This window comes from Corythoichthys intestinalis, chromosome 2 (assembly GCF_030265065.1).
Source record: "Corythoichthys intestinalis isolate RoL2023-P3 chromosome 2, ASM3026506v1, whole genome shotgun sequence".
Taxonomy (NCBI): domain Eukaryota; kingdom Metazoa; phylum Chordata; class Actinopteri; order Syngnathiformes; family Syngnathidae; genus Corythoichthys; species Corythoichthys intestinalis.
In genome coordinates, this window is record NC_080396.1 from 22,485,440 (window position 1) to 22,507,061 (window position 21,622).

The 21,622-nt window shown below is 39.9% G+C and overlaps 1 protein-coding gene across 2 annotated transcripts in view; it reads left to right on the top strand.

Annotated features, from left to right (window-relative positions):
• plekhg5b (pleckstrin homology domain containing, family G (with RhoGef domain) member 5b) overlaps positions 1–18,676 on the top strand; it is a 106,879-nt gene extending 88,203 nt beyond the window's left edge. For both annotated transcript variants that reach the window (XM_057829425.1, XM_057829426.1), the window contains 11 exons: positions 1,970–2,065; positions 2,299–2,499; positions 6,237–6,347; positions 6,428–6,577; positions 6,664–6,801; positions 9,104–9,223; positions 9,309–9,441; positions 9,545–9,660; positions 9,740–9,903; positions 12,414–13,190; positions 17,668–18,676. In XM_057829425.1, the coding sequence (XP_057685408.1) occupies positions 1,970–2,065; positions 2,299–2,499; positions 6,237–6,347; positions 6,428–6,577; positions 6,664–6,801; positions 9,104–9,223; positions 9,309–9,441; positions 9,545–9,660; positions 9,740–9,903; positions 12,414–13,190; positions 17,668–17,677 (2,016 nt within the window). In that variant the 3' untranslated portion in view covers positions 17,678–18,676. The remainder of the gene's footprint in view (positions 1–1,969; positions 2,066–2,298; positions 2,500–6,236; positions 6,348–6,427; positions 6,578–6,663; positions 6,802–9,103; positions 9,224–9,308; positions 9,442–9,544; positions 9,661–9,739; positions 9,904–12,413; positions 13,191–17,667) is intronic.
• Positions 18,677–21,622: the final 2,946 nt, after the last annotated feature.

Consider the following 21,622-nt stretch of genomic DNA (forward strand, 5'->3'; position numbering starts at 1 on the left):
ATGAACAAAACAGTGCGTTTCACTTCTGCACTGCCCGACAACCAGCTAAAAATGAATGCACTTCCATAAACCACAAGGCTTGCTCTTTTCTTGCTTTGACGGGAGGTCACTCATCTTAATAATGTGAAAGTACAACAGAAAAATACATATACCGGTATTCAATACTCAATATACAACAAACTGCACAATACACTTATATACACAACTATTATATGTATAGCATAGCACACTACCTTGGGCTACTAAAGCATTGGCTGGTCTCTATAACACAACAACTTAAGTTCTGTACATTTGACCCTTCACCACAGAAGTAAACATATGGTGCACATCCATATGTTATAGTACACGTAAAATACTTACAGACTAATTTCCGAGGCGGAAACGTAACAGAAAGCATTCACGATTATCAATGCGACACCGCTAGACACCGCAACGTGTATGTGAATGAGCTTGTAATGTGAACAAAACTACTGTGACAAAAAATAGATGCAACGAATTATTCTGACCAGCAGGTGGGAGCAATGTCCTGCAAATGGTCAACTGCTTTCTTATACTAATGTGTAAAGTCACTGTAAACTGTAAAGCCAGCACAATACATATTATCGGTCCTATTAATAATGTTACTGGATTTATCGGGATGACGTCATAATTCTTATTATCGGACCAATAATTATCGTGTACCAGTAGTTCCTCGTCACCACTTGCAACTCCTTTTCATTTGGACGCTAACCCCGGTAACACAACAGGCACATCTACAACGCGTCAGCGATGCCGCAGCGTCAATCAGTGAAACGCGGCCGTTAGAGTCAAATCAGCCAGTGCATGCCAGTCGCAGTGTGGCCGCGTTTTAGACGAGTGCTAGAAACAGTTCAACGCACCTCACTTGCAAAGAACGGCATTGTTTGTTATTTGACGCGAGACGCGACCCTCCTGCGTCATTACTACTAGGTAGGATCGGGCAGCCCGGAAGTAACTCGTGTAAAAATGCAGTGGATCCGGTCGATTTTCATAATAATATGCAATTAAATTTATTTCCGCGTGGCGCTTTAACTTGACAATATCCATCAATAAAGCTTTTGAAAACCGTTCATAAGGAAAAAAATGATTCATTGAGTCATTCCATCTTTAAAATACATGTTAAAATCTTTGTCATTGCGATCGTTTTCTCTTGAGCACAGGACTTCTGTTTTTCTTCTTTCTTTCAGAAAGAAAGCTGAACAATACGCGGGGTCTGAAATGCAAATTGTTGTTGTATTATTATCTTTAAATACCTACTACTCTCGCACGATCTTGCAATCCTCGCGTGAACCAATCGAGCTGCTCCACAATTGCTCTGCTCGTAAAACGCGTCCTATCGAAATTGGGGGCAAGGGTCAGTGGTGCATTGACGCACTGGCATCGCTGACGCGCCGTAGATGTGCCTGGTGTGTTACCGGGGTAAGATTCAAACGTATCACCTCTAGATGAGAGGTTAATGTGGCATCTACAATGCTATTGTGCTTCTGGTATCGTAATAAAAATCCTTTAAAAATTAAAAACTACCTTGCCTGACTGTTAAACATGAAAAAGAAACCCTTACCTTTTGGGTAGTGATTTATTGACAAACTTTCTTCCTCCTTCATTAGCATCATGTTTTTACAGTAGATGTGCAAACATCTATAAGTCTCTTCACAACTATACAGTGCAATGTACCCGAAAAGTAAACGTTTCAATTAATAGTTTTTTTTAACCATCATTTACTTCCTCCAATTTCCCAGAAGAAGGCGTAAAACATGTATTGCATCACTGTTAATTGCAAGCAAAAGTTCATGAGTAATCATGACTGCCAGACACAGAGCATTTATTGCTTTGATATTGTCTGTGCGGTGATTACATAACATATTGTAAATCTACGTGGTTATTCCTCTACGTGCGTTTTTCTTATCCTCAGACATGTTTGACTCACGTTTGTGCATGTGTGTGTTTTTAGACTTTGACAAGGAGACAGTTCCACCAACAGGAAGCTATATGGGAGCTGTTACACACTGAAGCCACCTACATTAAAAAACTACGAGTCATCACTGACGTAAGTCCAACAGAACAGAGCCGGTGTACATTGTCACACACAAAGGTCACAGAGTGATTGAGACCATTTGTTGGAAGTCTTTAAAGTTAAAGTAGCTTTTGTGCTCTTCCTTGAAGGATTAATCATCTGTCTAATCAAGCAAAAAAGTGTGTATTGGCTGATAAAATTACCTTTTGAAGTGCAAAGGAATTCCATTTTAGTCAACTGTGTTCATTTCATTGATTTCCTTGCAGCTCTTCCTGTGCGGCCTACTCAACCTGCAAGAGAGCGGCCTGCTGACCGAAGTGGAACCCACACGTCTCTTCAGCAACATCCAGGAGATTGTACGTCTGCACACGTCACTCTGGAACCAGGTCATGCACCCACTGTTAGACAAGGCCAGGCAGGCCCGGGCATTGCTTGACCCCACTGACCTCCAGCATGGATTCATGACGGTATGTAACAACCTGTAATAGGCGACTAGTGAAATTATTGGGTTTGTCCAAGTAAAAGTGGGTCATGATCAAAACTAAAATGATAATAATACTGTGCATTAGCCATATCCTGATTCACATTTTGATGGTGTGCAATATGGGAAAAATCCTCTATCAAGATATCAGCTATTTTGTATCACGATAGCGACATGCAACATTTAATGTATTTTTTAATCATTTGATGGGAAAAAAAAACATACAACATACTATGACAGTGTTCCCCCATCACTTCTCCTCCTTATTTTCCACATAGATAAAACAAGTGCATTTATGTCAACAATATTATTTAAATATAATCTTCGCTAGGGGAATACCCCCCACACACACCCACACAAAAAGAAATTGTTTAAAGCCCAAAATTTTGGGAAAGTTATTATCTCTAAATAAAAATGAATAGTAAATTACCCATATAGCACTTGTTGTGTTTTATTCATAGTAGCACAAGGCCATTCGTATCATTACCTTAAACAAATTGCCATAGAATTATCAACACTGGTGACTTCTTTGGCTTCAAAACCACTTGATAGTGCCATACAGCAAATTACCTACCATGAAGCTTTGACCCGATTGGCTGTTAAGCAAATTATATGTAAAATACCATGAAGCTTTGACCCGATTGGCTGTTAAGCAAAATATATGTAAAATGTAACATTCAAAATTCATGTTCTGTGATAATTGTTTCTTTAGTTACTGTTCTAGTTGCTTTCTTAATTCTTAATGCTTCATTTCCTAATTTCATTACTTGCTAGTTATCCCATTTAATCTGTTGTTATGTGATCGTTTAAAGTGCATGTGACACGAAAAAGCATGTTTATTTCATAATACACGCGGTATTTTATGCTCCTGAATGATATGGACCGCTTGGATGTGTGTGGAAGCGATCGCTATATTTATTTAGTTTTTTGAATCCCGCGCCATGAAAATGAGTGACTTCCGGCTTCGGTCTTGCATTGAGGAGGAGGGCACTGTGACGTGTACGGTAGAAGACGTCCTCTTCACTATACAGCGTACTGCTGTGTATGAGGACGAAGGGTTCAGCTGATTTTGCGGATTAATACGTTCATTTTTCACATCACGCCAGCCAAACGGCTGCAGAAAAATCATTCTGTATGAGGGAGAGGCGTATGCGCCTTTTTGGAGTTTCAAAAGGTTCCCATTCACCATGGATATTTACTGTGGAACCATTGGACTTACGAGGAAGTGAGTAAACATCTTGTTTTGTATTATGTCAAATACGAATACAGCGATTACAAAGTAAACACTACAAACTTTCTTTAAATAAAAGACTACTTTTGATCATTGATAGGCATGTAAAAAGCCCTCCTCATGCACATTAGCAGCACGTTAGCTGCACAACAACTGCAGCCACCCTCCTCCGGGGAACGAACTGTAAATTGCTCTCCGCTGGGCGATCCGCGAAGACAATCGACAACCCAGTTGTCATGTCAAATAATTCAGGCGAGCTATGTGTGATTTTCCGCTTCGAAGACTTTGAAACATCACTCGGTTCTGGTTAGCATGTCGGCTAGCTGTCACGCCTTTTGGTTTGTTTACATTCTCTGAAGCCGGGGAAGAGAAATGACATACAGTATGTCCGATTTAGGTGTCATAAAATATCGTTCGGGAGGTGCGACAGTAAAGGTGAAGTCGACAGTTTTGACCATTATGGAGTAATTTTGCCATGTCGTCCTGAATAAATGCATTTTTATTTTTTCATATTCCATTTAGCACAAGACTGTTATTTGTCATGACCATGCCATTTATTTAGCAATTGGGGAAAATACCTGGATAAAAAGAATATCCTGTAAAAATACTGAAGTAAAGAGACAGAAACAATGACATTTTGCAGCTCTCTTCGTCGCGTTTTCCTCGTTGTGAATAGTTCCCCCTCAACGGGCTGACTGGTCATTCTAAAGCCATTTATATAGCTATTGGGGAAAAATACTTGGATAAAAGAATATCCTTTAAAAATATTGGAGTAGAGAGACTGAAACAATGACATTTTGCGTCTCTCTTCGTCGCGTTTTCCCCGTTCTGAATAATTCCCCCTCAATGGGCTGAATAGTAAAACCGATGAGCCCAGTCTACCGCTGACGTCATCCACCTGTTGGGGACGCTAAAGCCCTATAATGGTAGGCGTGGCTAACCGGCAGATTAAAAGACTAATTTCTCGTCATCTGCGCTTTGCTAAATTGTTGTATATAGTCGAATCGTCTCAAAATATGATTCTAATTCACATAATAATGCCATTTAAGACTTTTTTTCTCCTGTCGTATGCTCTTTAAATTTCATTTTAAATCCATGTGAGGTGAGGTGAATGTAAACTTATGCTTTGAAAGCATAATGTTAGTGCAATTTGATCAGTGGTGGGTTTATTAACGATTAAGGTCTTCACACACTGATGTATTTGGTCGTACTGTACTGTACAAAGCTCAAATCCGCTGATTCATATTGATTCAACATCTCCTGTTTACCAAGCATGCGATTTTGAAGACATCTAGAGGTCCCTTTAATCATAGTTGATAAGCAACTCTGTGACCTATGTATAAGGCTGCGTTCAGACTGCTGGCATATCTGATTCCAATCCTCTTCAAATCTGACTTTCAGGGCTGACTGTTCACACTATTTTTTAGCAAGTGTCCAAATCAGACCTGGGCCTGTTTAGACTGGGCCACATTAATGGAAGCATACAGTAACATCACGGGCAGTCAAAACCCTTCCGGGCTATTCAGACTGAGAAGCATCTTGTCCATATCTGATATGAAGTTACCTCCTGTATGTGGGTTCAAATCAGTCCCGCAAAAATCAGATTTCTTTGCTTTGGGACTGTTCAGACTACAAAAGAGCTATTCAGTTTCAATTAAGATGGGCTAAAAAAAAATTATTTTGAATTTCTGATTTTGGTTGCCAGTCTGATTGCATAAGGGCTGTAGACTTGTACATTTACTTTGTGCCCAACATATCACAATGTTGACAATATGACATTCTCATGAGGATGTCATTTTACATCGTTTTGACAATATGTATTGTTATACAGTGATCCCTCGCTACTTTGCGCCCTCAGTCCGCCGCTGAATTTTTTTCCCCCATAAATAAATAAATACAAATGAGCTGTCCTGAAACAATCACATAGTCTTACTCTCCCTCCTGCTGCTTTTGTCAGGCAGTGCACTGGAGTTGCTTATTAAATTTAACGATGATTGATCTTGCCAGAGATGCTTGGAAGCTGAAACTTCAAAGCACCGCATGCGTCAATCATCTTTTAGCTTGTTAAACAGTTGCTGAGGCAACTCTATGTGTGTAAATGAGCAGCTTGAGCGGATTTGAGTGGACCCACTCAATCAGGCATTTAATAGAGACAAGCATTTTTCTACTTTATTGTTTGAAAATATTTCGTGGGACAGTAACATGTGTAAAACCTATCATAATTATTACATTCGAAGTGCTTAAAAAACCTTTATTCAAGTATATAATTTTTTAAAAATTAAAAACATCAAAAAACATGTCTTATGCATTTCTCTTTCCAATGCTAAATCTAAAAAAAAAAATACACTTCGCGGTTTTTCACTTATCGCGGCGGGTTCTGGACCCCATGAACCGTGAAAAACGAGGGATCACTGTACTGTATATAGCTAAGTGCAGTCATTTATTTTTCTGAACTGTGCATGTACTAAGTCTAGTATTACATTTGTGTTCAGTTCGCCTCCAGATTCAAGCCGTACATCTCTTACTGCATGGAGGAGGAAAGCTGCATGGAGAACATGCGAGCACTTCTCAGGGACAATGAGCTCTTTAAGACATATGTCACCGTGAGTCAATGTTTTCCTCTATCTCGTAGTTATGTGTTTCTTTGTGTGTTCGTACTAACAAGTGCCTTGTCTGTTGACAGTGGGGTGAGATGCACAAACAGTGCAACCGTCTAAAATTGGCAGACATGTTGGCAAAGCCTCACCAGCGGCTGACCAAATACCCCCTCCTGCTGAAGAGCGTGCTGAAGAAGACAGATGATTCAGCTACGCGTGATGTCATTAGCAGTATGGTAAGGGCCAATTGATTACGCGGTTATCACACATTTATCATTAAAGCTGGCTTTCCTAAGAATCCTGCATGGCTCTTGTCCTCTAGGTGGTCTCGGTGGAGGGGTTCATCGACAGTATCAATTCACACATGCGCCAGCGTCAGGAGCAGCAAAAGTTGGCTACCATTTCTGCCCGCATCGAATCCTACGAGGCAGTAGAGGGCAGTAGCCAGGAGGTAGAGAAGGTGAGCACACAAGTTGGAAAGAGCTCGGTACAGCACACGTCAAGTGCGGTACAAATGTAGTAATTTTTAATCACACACACTAGGGATATACACTAATTTCCATAGTATAACTTCTTACTTTATTTTGCCCGGTTTGAACCCTGTGATTATAGTCCTCTGTGTTTTATTTATGGATTTTTTTTTACAGGCTAATGCGCTGTATGTCTCCTGGTTTAAATATCCCATAATACATAGTGGAGACGGGCAGTTTATAGTCTGGTGCATCTTTTATGTGCACGAATATCGTTTTATTTTAAATCTGGTGGCGCGACTTAAAGTCGGGTAAGCCTTAGAGTCCAAAATGATGGTGTGTGTGTGTATACAGTATATACTAAGGGTGTAATAGTACATGTAATAGTACTGAACCGTTTCCGTACGTGGTAGTAGGTTCGGAACGGACGCGTACCGAACGAGTTTCTGACGTAATATAACCCTTACTTTTCGAGGCTGTGAGTCGATCGGGTTAGTTTCTATGTGTAGATTATATTTACTCCCGTCTTCTCTACTATAATGAGGACCAACACGGTAGGACAGTCCAGAGACGTCAACGGCGCGACAACGTGGCAGCCGTGAGAACGCAGTGAAACGCGGGCGTTAGAGTCGATCAGCCAATCCACACCAGTCGCAGTGCGGCCGCGTGTTAGATGCGTCCCAGAAGCGGCTCAACGCGACGCACGCGAAAAGAACGGCAGAGTTTATTATTTGACGCGAGACGCGGCCCTGCTGCGTCAATACTACTAGCTAGGATCGGGCCGGAAGTCACTTGTGTAATAATATGGTGGATCCGGCCGATTTTCAAACTAATATGCAATCGTAACCTACTTTTTGAGTTCATCAGATCTCTTGAGTGGTAGATCGGGGCACAGTTGACTTGTCTTTATTGATTTACTGCTGTCTTCTCTGCTATAATAACAGCCAACACGGCCCTGTGTTCAATACTAAACACTCCTACTACAACAAAACAAGTAGGAACTAATATTCACATAGAAACCAAAGTTATACAACATAAAATATACAATATAAACGAATACTACATCACATTTGAAAAATATAAACACATAATAAAATAAATAATAGCCAATTTAAAGAAAATAAATTGAAAGAAGCTAAAACACCTGTAATTAAATAATAATACTACACAAATCCTGCTTACGCAATTAAATTTATTAATTTCTGTGTGGCACTTAAACTTGAGAAAATCCACCGATAAAGCTTTTGAAAACCGTTCATAAGGGAAAAAAATGTTTCATTGAGGCATTTCATTTGTAAAATACATGTTAAAATCTTTGTCATTGGGATTGCTTTTCTCTTTAGCACAAGACTTCTTTTTTCTTCTTTCTTTCAGAAAGAAAGCTGACCAATACGCGGGGTCTGAAAGGCAAATTGTTGTTGGATTATCTTTAAATACGTGCTACTTTTTGAGCAGAATTCTAGCATTGTATAGGCTAATGTTCCTATTGCTGAAAGCACAAAAGTGTGTAATAAACAACTAGCACATTTATAGTTTGCATTTTGTTTTTTTACTGTACCGAAAATGAACCGAACCGTGACCTCAAAACCGAGGTACTTACCCAACCGAGATTTTTGTGTACCGTTACACCCCTAATATATACACATTATTATTAAATTACATTTTATATTCTCTTACTCAAGCAAACTTTTATTTTTAAAAAAACACAATTTTTCAAAATGTTCTTGTTAGAGTAACAACAAAGGTTGCTTGCTTGTTTCTTTCTAGCCCTTAACATTTAAAAATACATTTGACATCTTTTTAACTCAATTCTGATCATGTAAAAATTACGTTAACCATTTCCGATCATGTGATCGGGTTGAGGACAAACGGCACACATAATAAATGGATAAACCAGTTGTAAAATGCATCTGGTAATGGAAAAGGTTGAATTTTGAATAAACTCTCAAATATCGCAAAAAAGATATTTTACGCTTTTATGAGTTGTTTTTTCCAGACATTTCTATGTCAAAACATAGCAAGACCAGCATGGCTAACATTTTTTTTCGGAATTATATGACTGAGGACCTTAAGTAGCAGTACACATGATTACTTCGTTCTAATGGTCGAAACATGGCATGGTATGTACGGCAAGAAGAGAAGGCCGAAACTTCTTTTCAATGGAAATGTGTTTTTACTTTACGAAAAGTTTGGAAGTACTTTTATTTTGTGAAAAAACTGACATGGAAATACATGAATGTAGCTAGGATGTAGTATTTTGTGACATGAATTAAGTCGCATGTTCCAACTCAGATCCTCAAAGAGTACAACCACTTCGACCTTATGGCTCCCATGAAAGGAACATCTGCCGAGGAGACGCGACAGCTCCACCTTGAAGGCGCTCTGAGAATGAAGGAGGGCAAAGACAGTCGGGTAAAGCTAGAAGTGCTCCTGCTTTCAGTTTGTCCGCTGTTTTTTTTTTTTTTTTTTTTTAATTTTGACTAACTCTTCACTTTAGATGGATGTGTACTGCTTCCTCTTCACTGATCTGCTGCTCATTACCAAGCCGGTGAAGAGAGTGGAGAAGGTCAAAATCATCCGGCAGCCTCTCCTAATCCACAACATTGTCTGCAAGGAGCTGAAAGACACAGGTATGATGCGATATTCTCCACTGTGTGATGTTATATGCTGAGAATAGTTTTGTCACCATTTTCTTTATTTTAAATTGTGAACTCTTTACTTCCATCTCTGAAGGCTCCTTCATCCTCATCTACCTCAATGAGTTCAGGAGCGCTGTGGCTGCCTACACTTTCCAAGCCAACAGCGCCTCCCAGGGGCGAAGCTGGATCGAGTCAATCTGCAACGTCCAGGTTTGCTCTCTCGCAATCTCTTCCAACATTCAGCAGTGAGGTGAAGTCGCTTCGTCTAACTTGTCTTTTTACACGACAGAACCAATTCCAAAGGCTCCACACCGAGGAAGTGATCCGACTACAAACTTCTCTCACGAGTTGCACGGTGGGTGAAGAAGAGCAGGATGAGGAAGAGGAGGATGAGAGCAGCAACTCAACTGCAAGTTCGCCATGTCTGAGACACAAAGATCAGCATGATTTAAGGTAGTAGAGGAAGATTGAGGCGATGCCTTTACATCTAACCCTTTATTGTGCGCCTATTTAACTCATTGGCTGCCATTGATGGTGTCAAACATCCAATTCATTTTGACTGGGAGCTGCCAACCCTTCCAGTCAAAATGAATTGGATGTCTAGTACCGTCAAAGGCATCTAAACATGAGCATTCACAGCCAGTAATCCAGTCATTGGCAGGCAATGAGGTAAATGTTATGAAATTGAAAAATACATTAAGAATAAACCTTACCATAGAGTTTTATTGAGGGCCAAACCATAATGTACCATATTGGCCCGAATATAAGACGGCCCTGATTATAAGATGACCCCCCTCTTTTTCAAGACTCAAGTTTGAAAAAAGACTTTCTGAACACCACATTAATCTTTTATACAGAAAATAGTTACAGTACATCTGAAACGATTATAACAATATATTTGAGGGAACAAAGGTTATTTTGCCTCATTCAAATCTTAATATCTGAACATTTAAATATGTAAACTAAAGTGCAATCAAATTCGTAAATGAATGGCTTCTGGTTTTTGAAATGTAAATAAACCAATCTATTGCGATAAAACAACGAAATTGCAATAACTGCATTAACCATCAAAGTGAAGTGTAACTGTAACTGTAGCCTTGAAACAAATCTGAAAGAGGAAAAACATTGCAATTAAATAATGCAAACTGGTTAAACTTGAGAGTAGCTGAGATCTGTCATGACAGAACATCGCTTCAATGATATCTGGCGCCATCTAGCGTCGTGAATGGGTATGACGTCTAGATCGCGAATATTAGATGCCCCCCACTTTTTCAGTCTTATTTCAATGCAAAAAAAAAAAAAAACGTCTTATATTCGGGCCAATAGGGTATTTGGCAGAAAACACTCAGATGACTTTGAAGTTCCGCACTGAGACCTCCAATTTTGCCAAATTTCAAAATTGTCCTATATGCATGTGTGATCATTGGAAAGCTTAAAATCTCAATTTTATGGGGGAAGAATTTTGAACAGGACGGCATTTTTAAATATTAAAAAAAAAAATTTAAACAGCAAAACCCTAACTGGAGGCGAGAGCACGCAAGAGCAGAATTAAAGATGGCATGATTTTAACGAGATATTATCGCATACTTACCTTGTTTCGATCCAAAAACTCCATGTAGCATGTATCACCGAGAGTCTAGACACAGCTCCGAATGGCCACAGCTGGATTTTTGGGGAATTTTATGGGTGAAACATGGTAATATAACAAGGGTCGCGATGCAGAAATCGCAGACGTCAAGGAGAGGTGGATATTTTCATTTTCATATATTTACCTTTTTAAAGGTTTGTTTTTTTCTATTCTTCTTTGTTTGGATCAATTATTTACCATCTAAAATATTGGGGAAATCGCGACAGTAATGAAAAAAATATAATTAAGTGATAGTTATGAGGTAGATATCCGTGACTTTCTTTACAGACGCCAATTTTTTTATTGTGACGTAATTTGTTTAAAATATGCGAATGAATAATTTTTAAAGTCGTTTTTTGTATGTTTTTTTTTTAACGAAATATTAGACATCATTTAAAGATTCTAAGCTAAAAATGACAGACATTTCGAATAATAAATGCGATTACTTACCTTCTTTTTATGGCTAGGTTGAAACAAAAGCGAGACATCTGCAAATGGGGGTTTTCAGGGTAAAACAAACTTATTGCGCCATGAATCTGCTATGGCAGCATATAGACATATTGTTCTATTAAACATAACAGTTGTTTTGGCTTAAAATCCAGCAGTTTCTTTTAAAGAGGAGTGCAAGAGCAGAAACTGCTCTTTCAGTCTTGTCTGTGGATTCCGCCATTTGTTTTTATTCATTTTTATTTTAGCAATTTAGTTTTATTACCATTTTATTCATCGATTATTATTTATTCATTAAATAATGTGTGAAAATAGTTTTTAAAAATAAAGAGATAATTTAAAAAAATAATTATGATTATTGTGGAAACCTGGTCTCCTCATATATGGAAACCACATTTGGGGTCATGCAGACCAAAATATTACTCAAGTGTGTGATGTCCTCTTGATGGTGATACCAGGTCTCAATTACAGTTGTAATACAGATTTTTTTATTAATCATTATTTTTAAATATTTTAGGACTAAATAAAATTTAGGAATAAAATGTTGTTTTTGTAAAAACAGATCTACACTCTGGTGATGGCCTCTAATAATGATTTAAGAAATTCATAATATTTAACTCATTGCCTGCCATTGATACTGATAGACTGCAAATCCATTTCAATTGGGATGACTGCCATAGACAGCATTAGACATCCAATCCATTTTGACTGGGAGGGTTGGCAGCAACCATTCGCTGCCAGCCTCTCCCAGTCAGAATGGATTGGGCGGCTTTCTCCGTCGTTAGAACCTAATGAGTTAAATAGGTGAACTATAACGTTTTTAGTCAATATGCAAGAATTTACTGAATACATTACATTTTACTGAATATTTTCTTCTGTTGACTTACAGTCAATCGGACGGTTCCACTGAGACGTTGTCAGTCATGGAAGTCGAGGTGCCGGCCGAGTCTCAAGCGGCTTCCGATGCCAGCCTTGGTCCGGTGGCTGACACCGACACTGCTTCTGACGTGTCCGCCCTGTCAGAAGTCGAACGCCCCGCGAGTCTCCATAGGACCTCCTCCAGCGAGGAGCTAGACCCTCAGTATCGCTCTCTCTCCATGGACAGCGCCTACGGTACACTCTCCCCAGTGTCACTCCTCAGAGAACTTCAGCCCCCGCAAAGCGAAGAAGAGTGCACTGAGGAGGAAGACGAGGAGGAAGATTCTGCCTCACTTGGCTCACAGTTGTCAGTGGTCCAGCCGTGCAAACCTCGACGATGGGCTCATGTGCAGCCTAGGCTCCACTGCCTCCAGAAGCAGTCTCCTCTGGCCTTATCGCGCTCCGAGGACAACCTCCTGCAGCGTCTGTACGCCAAAAGTCAGCCCTCACACAACCCGACTAGACCAGAGGCATCCCCGCTAGCGCACAGCAAGAGCATGTCAGAACTCGGGAGCAACGGCGCAGACTTCTTATCCGTCAACCTCCGCCAAGATGTCCTCGACGAGCTCTGTCCCCGCGTCTCTGACGGGGCTGCGAAAAGGGAGTCCGAACCGACGGCAGGGGGTGATCTGAGAGAAATGTCGCCTAGTGCGAGGACGTCCCCGGCACAGCAGCACAAGAAACTGACGCTAGCGCAGCTTTATCGAATACGTACCACTCTGGTCCTCAACTCTACGCTCACTGCATCGTAAGTGCCCTCGTCTGCGCAGATGCATACACTACTCATAAGAAGTTGGGGTAACTGGGCTTTAGGCTAAAATCTCCGTAAACCTAAAAGGCACTCAATATTTTCAGTTTAGCTTTCGAATTTTGGCTTTTTTTGAAAAGTCTGCTTAATGCTGAGGCCCTATAAGTGAGAGCTCATTTCTACTGTAGAAGTTTAAATGGGCAATTCCATGATGATTTTTTGGGGAGGGTAATGATAGTTGTACCACGACATATGTACGATAGCTTCGACACATGATTTTTTCGACATCCGACAAAAAAATTTGACTCACCATTTGTTTCTACATCCAACGACATGCTCGAAACACGACGATTTATGACGGCGCCGCAGTTTCTTTTGTTTTCCCGCACGGAAGATTTCTTGTGAGAGAAATCAACATGGGTTCCAAGAATGTTAGTGCAGGTGGTGAAAAAAAGGAAAAGGGCAAGGCTTAACATTGAAATGAAGATGGAAATGATAGAAAAATATGAGCATGTTGTGCGCATCCGTGACCTGGCCGTAGAATGTCTATGATCTCGACGGTCCTGCTCCAACCTCCGTTCGCCAGTCTTTATAAGTTAAGGTGACAGTTATTATTATTGTAACATCGCCAAAAAATTCGCCAGCTTCATCAGGTTTTTAATAATTTATTTCAGAACTTGTACAACACAACATGCCTACTTTCCACCGCAGCTGAACATGAAAAGTGAAAGTAAAAAGTCCTCTCTCACTCTGTCACGTCAGCCACACAGTGCATTCAGGTACATACACCACGCAAAACACATCTGCCACATTAGAACCCGATTCATTACATTATTATAGGTATTATTATTCCGATTTTTATTTAGAATTCATTAGTTTTGCTCTGTATAATTGCTATTTGGGACAATACCAGCAAACATTTATTAAGGATTCAGTGTAGGTTTTCGGGCTGTGGAACGAACTAATGGAATTATAATGTATTCTTATGGGAACGTACGACCATTTCGACTTACAAACGAGGTCCTGGAACTAATTAACTTTGTATGTAGAGGTACTACTGTACAATATTTGCCAATATTTCAAAGTCTGCCATAATTCAACTTAAGGGCCTTCATTGGATTTAGTATACAGGTAGTCCCCAGTTTACGAACGAGTTCCGTTCTTGTGCTAGAGAGGTAACCTGTATTTAGTCAGAAATAACCCTTTTAATACCTCTAAACACCCTCTGAGTTAAAAAAAAAAAAAAAACTATCAAAAACATTTATCATACGACATTGTGTTGTCTTTGTCAAGACGTAGTAGCTAAGTCCTTGCTAGACCTTGAGCTAAGCTTTGTTTGCTGACTTTATTCGGTGCCGGGATTGGCGATGGGGCGTCGTAGGGTCGGTCGCCAACGTGCTTACACTCACAAGGGAGTCACACAATTACTGGGTTCTAGATCAGAGCTGATTTGTGTACACGCTACCCCTTTCAATCACTTAGGCTATAGACTCCCCCACCCTCGTCCCCCTCTTTCCCTGGTCAACAGGCCCCACACATGGTGTCAACCGGAAATACATCTACCTGACGATAGCACCAACATATTAGTCGTTAGTGTAGACGTTCAATGTATTTCTTGTTGTTGTTTGTGTTTTTCTTTCTTCTTTTGTGTTTCTTTTCTTCTGTTCCCCCATAACCCCTTCCTGTTCGCTGTTTTGTCATAATAAACGAGGTATGTTGAATGATCACAATGGAAGTATGTCATACTCTCAATGTGAAACATCAAAACTTACTTACTTACGCACTTAGACTTTCATTCTCTGTGTCAAACCGCTGAAAAGGGGATCAATAATACTAAACTAAGCAGTAGGCAGAGAGCCGATAAGACAACAAAACAAACACACTCAAATAACAGCACGGCATAGGGGATTTCAAAACAAGGGCGAAAGAGGTGTTGAATGGCACCCAGCAAGTTAATATCTCGGCACCCATCCCTTGGGTTGCCTGGGCTCAAAAAGAGTCTTGATGAGCTTGAATTGGCTGCAGTTATGACGTCGGGAACGCTCCCACAGACGTCTCTGTAAAAAAAGAAACACGATTTGAACAACATTGTGACAGCCGATGCTGACCAAAAATGACGTAAATTCCAAGTTATAAAATCGCGCCAGCAGCGCTCTCCGCACAGAGAGCACCGGTGGGTAACACAGGACAAGGCCGTGAAAGTGTCCAACCCGCGTCATTGTCGGGATATCTCTACATGCATGAAAGCAATGACGCGAGTAAATCCTACATCACTTTACACGAGAATTTACCGGGATATTGCATCACTTTACACGAGAATTTACCGGGATATGTTTGTGAAAAGGGCTATTCACAAGCCACACAATGATGTAGTGGGCCATATCTGGACCCCATTCCTTGAGTTTCAAACCTGTGATTTAAAATGTAATAATGGTAGCTAGGGCTGTTCCGATCATGTTTTTTTGCTTCCGATCGGATCCCGATCGTTTTAGTTTGAGTATCTGCCGATCCCGATATTTCCCGATCCGATTGCTTTTTTTTGCTCCCGATTCAATTCCAATCATTCCCGATAATTTTTCCCGATCATATACATTTTGGCAATGCATTAAGAAAAAAATGAATAAAACTTTATTATGACAATAAATCCTCAAGATGGCATTTACATTATTAACATTCTGTGAGAGGGATCCACGGATAGAAAGACTTGTAATTCTTAAAGGATAAATGTGACTTTGTATATTGTGACTAAATATTGCCATCTAGTGTATTTGTTGAGCTTTCAGTAAATGATACTGCAGTCATTTGACTGTTCTGCCCAAATGCATGATGGGAAGTGCAACCATGACTGTGCGTAGTGACACCAATTGATATATCTTCTCTGCGTTGAGAAATAACATATGGTGTTAAGAATAAGATCAACTACTACTTTTCTTCCCCACATTGCTTCCCACGATATTTTTAATTGTTGAGAGGGGGATTTTAAGGCTTTAGCCAATTAAATAAAGACTCCAAAGACTGCCTAAATTCACTCTACTCATTTTACACTGCCTTTTAGCTCTATATATAGGTAAAATGAACGCCTTTATAGATAGAACGGGACAATGCGTGAGTGGATCGTGCAGCGCATGCGTTAATTGCATTAAGTATTTTAAAGTGATTAATTAAAAAAAAAAGTTAATTACCGCCGTTAACGCGATAAATTTGACAGTCCTACTTTAAGCCAAAACTAAAGTCTCTGGATGAGTGTAAGACATTTGGTCTGTAACGTGAAATACAATTAGAAAACTATTTAATTAAAAAATATATATACCCTAATTTTTGGACTATAAGCCGCTACTTTTTTCCCCTCATTTTGAATCCTGCGGCTTATAGTCCAGTGGGGCTTATTTGATGATTTATTTGGGATAATAGGTAACACTTTGTTTGACAGCGGCATCATAAGACTGTCATAAGAACGTCATAATTATGACATGACACGACACTATCATGGGCATTACTGAATTATTATGACAGATGTCAAAATGTGGCATGTTGCATATTATGTCACAAACTCCATATATGTCCAACTCAGATCTTTTACGTCCATTCAAAAGTGAGGTAATTTGCTGGATGACACTAACCGACATCTCTTATAAGCATTCAATAATGCCTATGACAGTGTCATGTAATAATTATGACAGTATTATGACACCACTATCCAAAAAAATGTTACCAAATACCATAACTAGCAATTAATAAAACTACTGGAACAGTAACTGAAGAAATAATTAGCACAGAACTTGAATTTTGATTGTTTTTACATCTGTAGCGCTGCAGTTCATGCTAGGAGGAATGTTGGATGTCAACACTTTGTTTTTACATCTGTAGCGCTGCAGTGCATGCTAGGAGGAATGTTGGATGACAACAGTGTTGACAGCAGGTGGCAGCAGAGGTTGACTGTCTCCCCCAAGGGAGCAGTGATGGCCAAATGAAGATTTTTAAAACAATAAGGCTTTGCACCAAATTGGTTCAAAGCTTAATGGTGGTTCATTTGGTTTCATGACAGTCTTATGATGCCAGTGTCAAATTAAGTGTTACCAGTTAATATCTTTTGGTGTAAATATCCCACAATACAATGAGGACAACTGTGGCTTATAGTCCAGTGCGGCTTTTCTAAGAACAAATGCCGTTTTCATATTAAATTTGGTGGCTGGCGGCTTATAGTCAGGTGCGCCTTATAGTCCAGAAATTACGGTATATTAAAAAAAGGCATGTCCGATATTTTTTTGCCGATTCCGATACTTTGAAAATGACGTGATCGGACCCGATCGATCGGGACATCTTTATTAATAATGGTAGCTTTTGTCATTTAGAAGGTTTGAAATATGAATTTCATCGGTAAAGATGATCATGTTTTTTAGTTTTCTGCGCGTAATCAACACATGATTGATGAGTTGTAGTCCGTTTAACTAATTTAGAATATTCTCTTATTCCACAGAGAGGTGTAACCATCAACTTGTCTTTCTTGCGGGAGACACCACTGCACTCTTCTACGCTGTCTCTTTCTCAATATCTCGACGCCGCTCCCGCTCGCTATGCCGAAGCGGCGGCCGAGTGACTGTTTCACTGCTTGCACTTTGCGGAGGACGTAGCAACCACAGGAGGGCGCAACTCAGACAAGGGTGGGCCCCATCCTCTTGAACAAGAAGACCCAGAGTGGATGTTTTTGTGACTTTTTGATTTGGTTCGACGAGAGGAAAGATAATTGCACATTTTCTTTAGGAAAAAAAGAAAAATCACTAAGGAGTGAAACTACATTTACCGTTCAATGTTTATGTTTGAATGATCAAGGACCAAAAGTGTGACCAAAGATGAGTCCATCAGGTTTTTCCTCCTAGCTGCGGGCATTTTTGTTTCTATTTTTGACTGATTTTGTTAGGGCTTTCCTGCGCTGCACTATATCAAAACACACATGACAGTCACTTGACCGTGTCCTTTCTTGCTGGTCATGTTTTTGGTTTTGTAGCGAGACTGAACAAATTTGTTTGGAGGAGGGTGTTGAATATTCAAAGTGTGACACAACACTTCAACACTTAGTTTTCCTAACTAAATGGCTTTTGGCTGTTTACATTTTTGTTTTGTTAATGTCTCATATTTATTTTGTACAAAGGAGTATAAAGGTCCCACTGAAGAAAAAACTAATATGCTGTACTCCAAGAGTGAAGACAAGATTAAAGTTGTAATACTATGAGGAGAAAAGTAAAAATATCCAGGGAATGAAGTTGTAATATAAAAGAAAAAAAGTATATCATAATGGAAATAATGAAACAGTTATGAAGACATGGTATTCATGTCACAAGAAAATATTTGCAAAATTAGATTACAGAAAAGTCACATTTTTCTCATATTATTACAATATTTTTCCAGGATGGTCTTAATACTCCTTTGTTAATTTTCTGCTATGTTGTGTGTGTATAAATATAAATAAGATATTGTTGTGCTTCCAACATTTGTATGTTCTTTTTTTGTTGACTTAGTCTTAAAATGAGTTTCCTCGTCAGCAACTAATGTGTTGGCAACAAAATCATGACTTTAAAAAGTGTCTTATGGAATTAAAAAAAAAAAAAACTATGCAGAAAGTGCGTTGCAATCCCTGCTTTAAAGGTTTAATCCACCCTAATGGAGCTAACGCGCACTAAAACCTTTTGGACTCAGACAACAGGTGGCGAAAGAACATTTGTGTGTGTTTTTTTTTTTGGTTTTTTTTTTGTGAGAAACAGCGTTTGGAACCTGCGAGAAAAGCTAGGAGTGGGCCACAATGGCAGCACAGTTGAAAATCTTCCTCTGGTGTTCAAAATACAGTATTAGCATGTTTACATCATACATATTTCCAAGTTTCCACCTGAGTTTGAACTTTCATAAAGATCAATTTACCATACAAACACATGAATATTGATGTTTTCCAATGTGCACGGCTTAAATTTCAACGCGATTTGAACTATCCACTGATTTTTACAAGCTCTTTAAGCAGTAATGTGAAGTAATTTCTTCACATGCCAAATAGGGTCACAATTAAAGTAATTAAACATCGTCCAACAAATAAAGCATGAAAAAATCATTTATATGTTGTATATTTGACAAAATAATCGCGTTTACGAAGTTCGAGCCTGAAAGGGGACGAACCTGGAAGTGATACGTCACACCGGGAACAGCGATGGCAGCTCCATACATACGGCCGCCATACCCCTCCAAACAATGATTCAAACAGCGATATAAGCGATGGATCGAGCGCAAGGGAGGAGATCCAAGTTTTTGAAGAGTTGGAGGAAGAAGAGGAGGTTGGAATTTTATGTTGGACCTAACATGTATTAGCCGGATGCTAATCAGGATGCAAACAATGTGCCTAGACTACCTGACGTAGAATGGATACAAGACCCATCGAGATTACAAGATTGGTAAAATATAGGCTGTTATTATTTTCATGATTTGAAGATTCAGGCATTTGCACATAATTTTGTTTTTGTCTATCTGATGACATTGTTAAAAAAAAAAAAAAAAAAAATCAGACTTCATGTTCATTTTGGCAGATCCGGCAGCTCTCGTGCATATAAAATAATATAAAAATGTTTGGGGGGGGGGGAGAGATGAGTCGTTGATGGCTTTCTCCACTTTATTGTGGCAACAATAAGAAAACAAAATAATAGCGGACTGCCGCCACATTCGACCGCGAAGTTTTGCTTCTCGCTCGTGTCCTCGCCTCCTACTACTCCAGCGTCTCTTAAACGGATCATGCATCGTGTCTTGTTATGAGCTTTTTGTTTACAAATGTATCGAACACACGACGTGCTGACAAATTTGTTTCTTTATTAACACATGGAGCTAACAGTACAACACTGCTCGGGGCTCTCGGCAGGAAGTGGCGTCTAGTGGCGTGAGGAAATGTAGTTTTTTTCACACAAGCGAACAGATTACAAAGCACCACTTCAGTGTTGTCCCGAGACTACATTTCCCATGATTCACTGGGTGACCTGCGCGCTCGCTGATTCGCTGCCAAACATTAAAAGCAACACGCATGTTGTTCTCACCTGTCAGTGGCTCTCGTAAAACAAACTAGGAGGCTATCAAGCGATCACCGTGAAAGAAACGCCGAACCATACAAATGCAATGCAATGCTTGAAGCATGAAGGTGGAAATACATAATACAAATACAAATAAATGTGCACAAACTCACCGGCGGTGTGTGTCTCTTACTGCAACGTGACCGTGAATTACCGCGACGCCGACCCGCTTATATGCACATCCACACCCCTTTCCCGATTGACAGTGGATTAACCCTTTCGGACAAGATCGTAGATGACGCACAATTTAAACACGCTCAACCTAGCGAACGCAACGACAACTATGGTCGGGGATTGCCACAAGTTAACTGTCGGCTAACATTGCTAGCTTATACTGTTTATTCCACAACAGTTGGCAGCTCTGCTTTGACAAAGTCATCAGTCATCTATCCAAAAATCACACTTTTTGGCAAAGAAACATGTTTCTGCTGCGGAGAAGTAGAGAAAATAATAAAAGCCAATACTTCCATGAAGCAGACAAAATTTGCAGATATTTTTAAGTGCCAGACAGGCCCGGATCTAGGTTTACCCACCAGAGTGGGCACTAAGAAATCTTGAGGGGGCACCCCCAATGCAGGTTTTTTTTTTACCCTCTGCATTGCTCCGGGCTTGGGACTGGCGCAAGTAGGACACTGGCTTGTGTCCCGTTGAGGCTGCATTAATTTTTGGGGGGGTTTATTTGTTTTTTGTTTTTTTTTCCATTCATGTATCTACTTATTCTCGCAGTCGGCGTGATGTCACGATGACGTCATCTCGCATAGCAACGTGTCGCCATTTTGAGATGGGGGCACGCACAGGTAAACATCCGTAGACAAATGTCTGAAATTCATATATTTCAAATGTGTTTTGCGTCTTTTTTCCAGAAAAACGTCTTAAACATGACTCATTATTATCACGAGTCACTGCTGACAGACGCAAGGAGGCGTTACAACTTAAAATTAGCGTGTATTGGCCTGCAAATCTGCCCATACAAAGTCGCAGCTGATAGCTGGATAAAAAATCCAGCCTCATGAAGTCACCCAGTAAGTTGAACTTTATCAATTACGTGGAATATGCACTGTGTGGAACTAAGAAAACTGGTAGTATATACTAGAGGTGTGCATCGGCACTGCCCTCACGATTCGATTCGATTACGATTCGGAGGGCCACGATTCGATTCGATTCAGAGGGTCACGATTCGATTCGGCAATGCATCGCGATGCCTTAAAGCCTGGGATGCATTAAAATTCTAAAGCAAAGCATATTTTTTGTAAATCATGAGGCAACACTAGCGGTCAGACATTAATCAACTTTTTATTGGCTCTTGTGTCACTCCTGGTTGAAGTCAAATAAAAA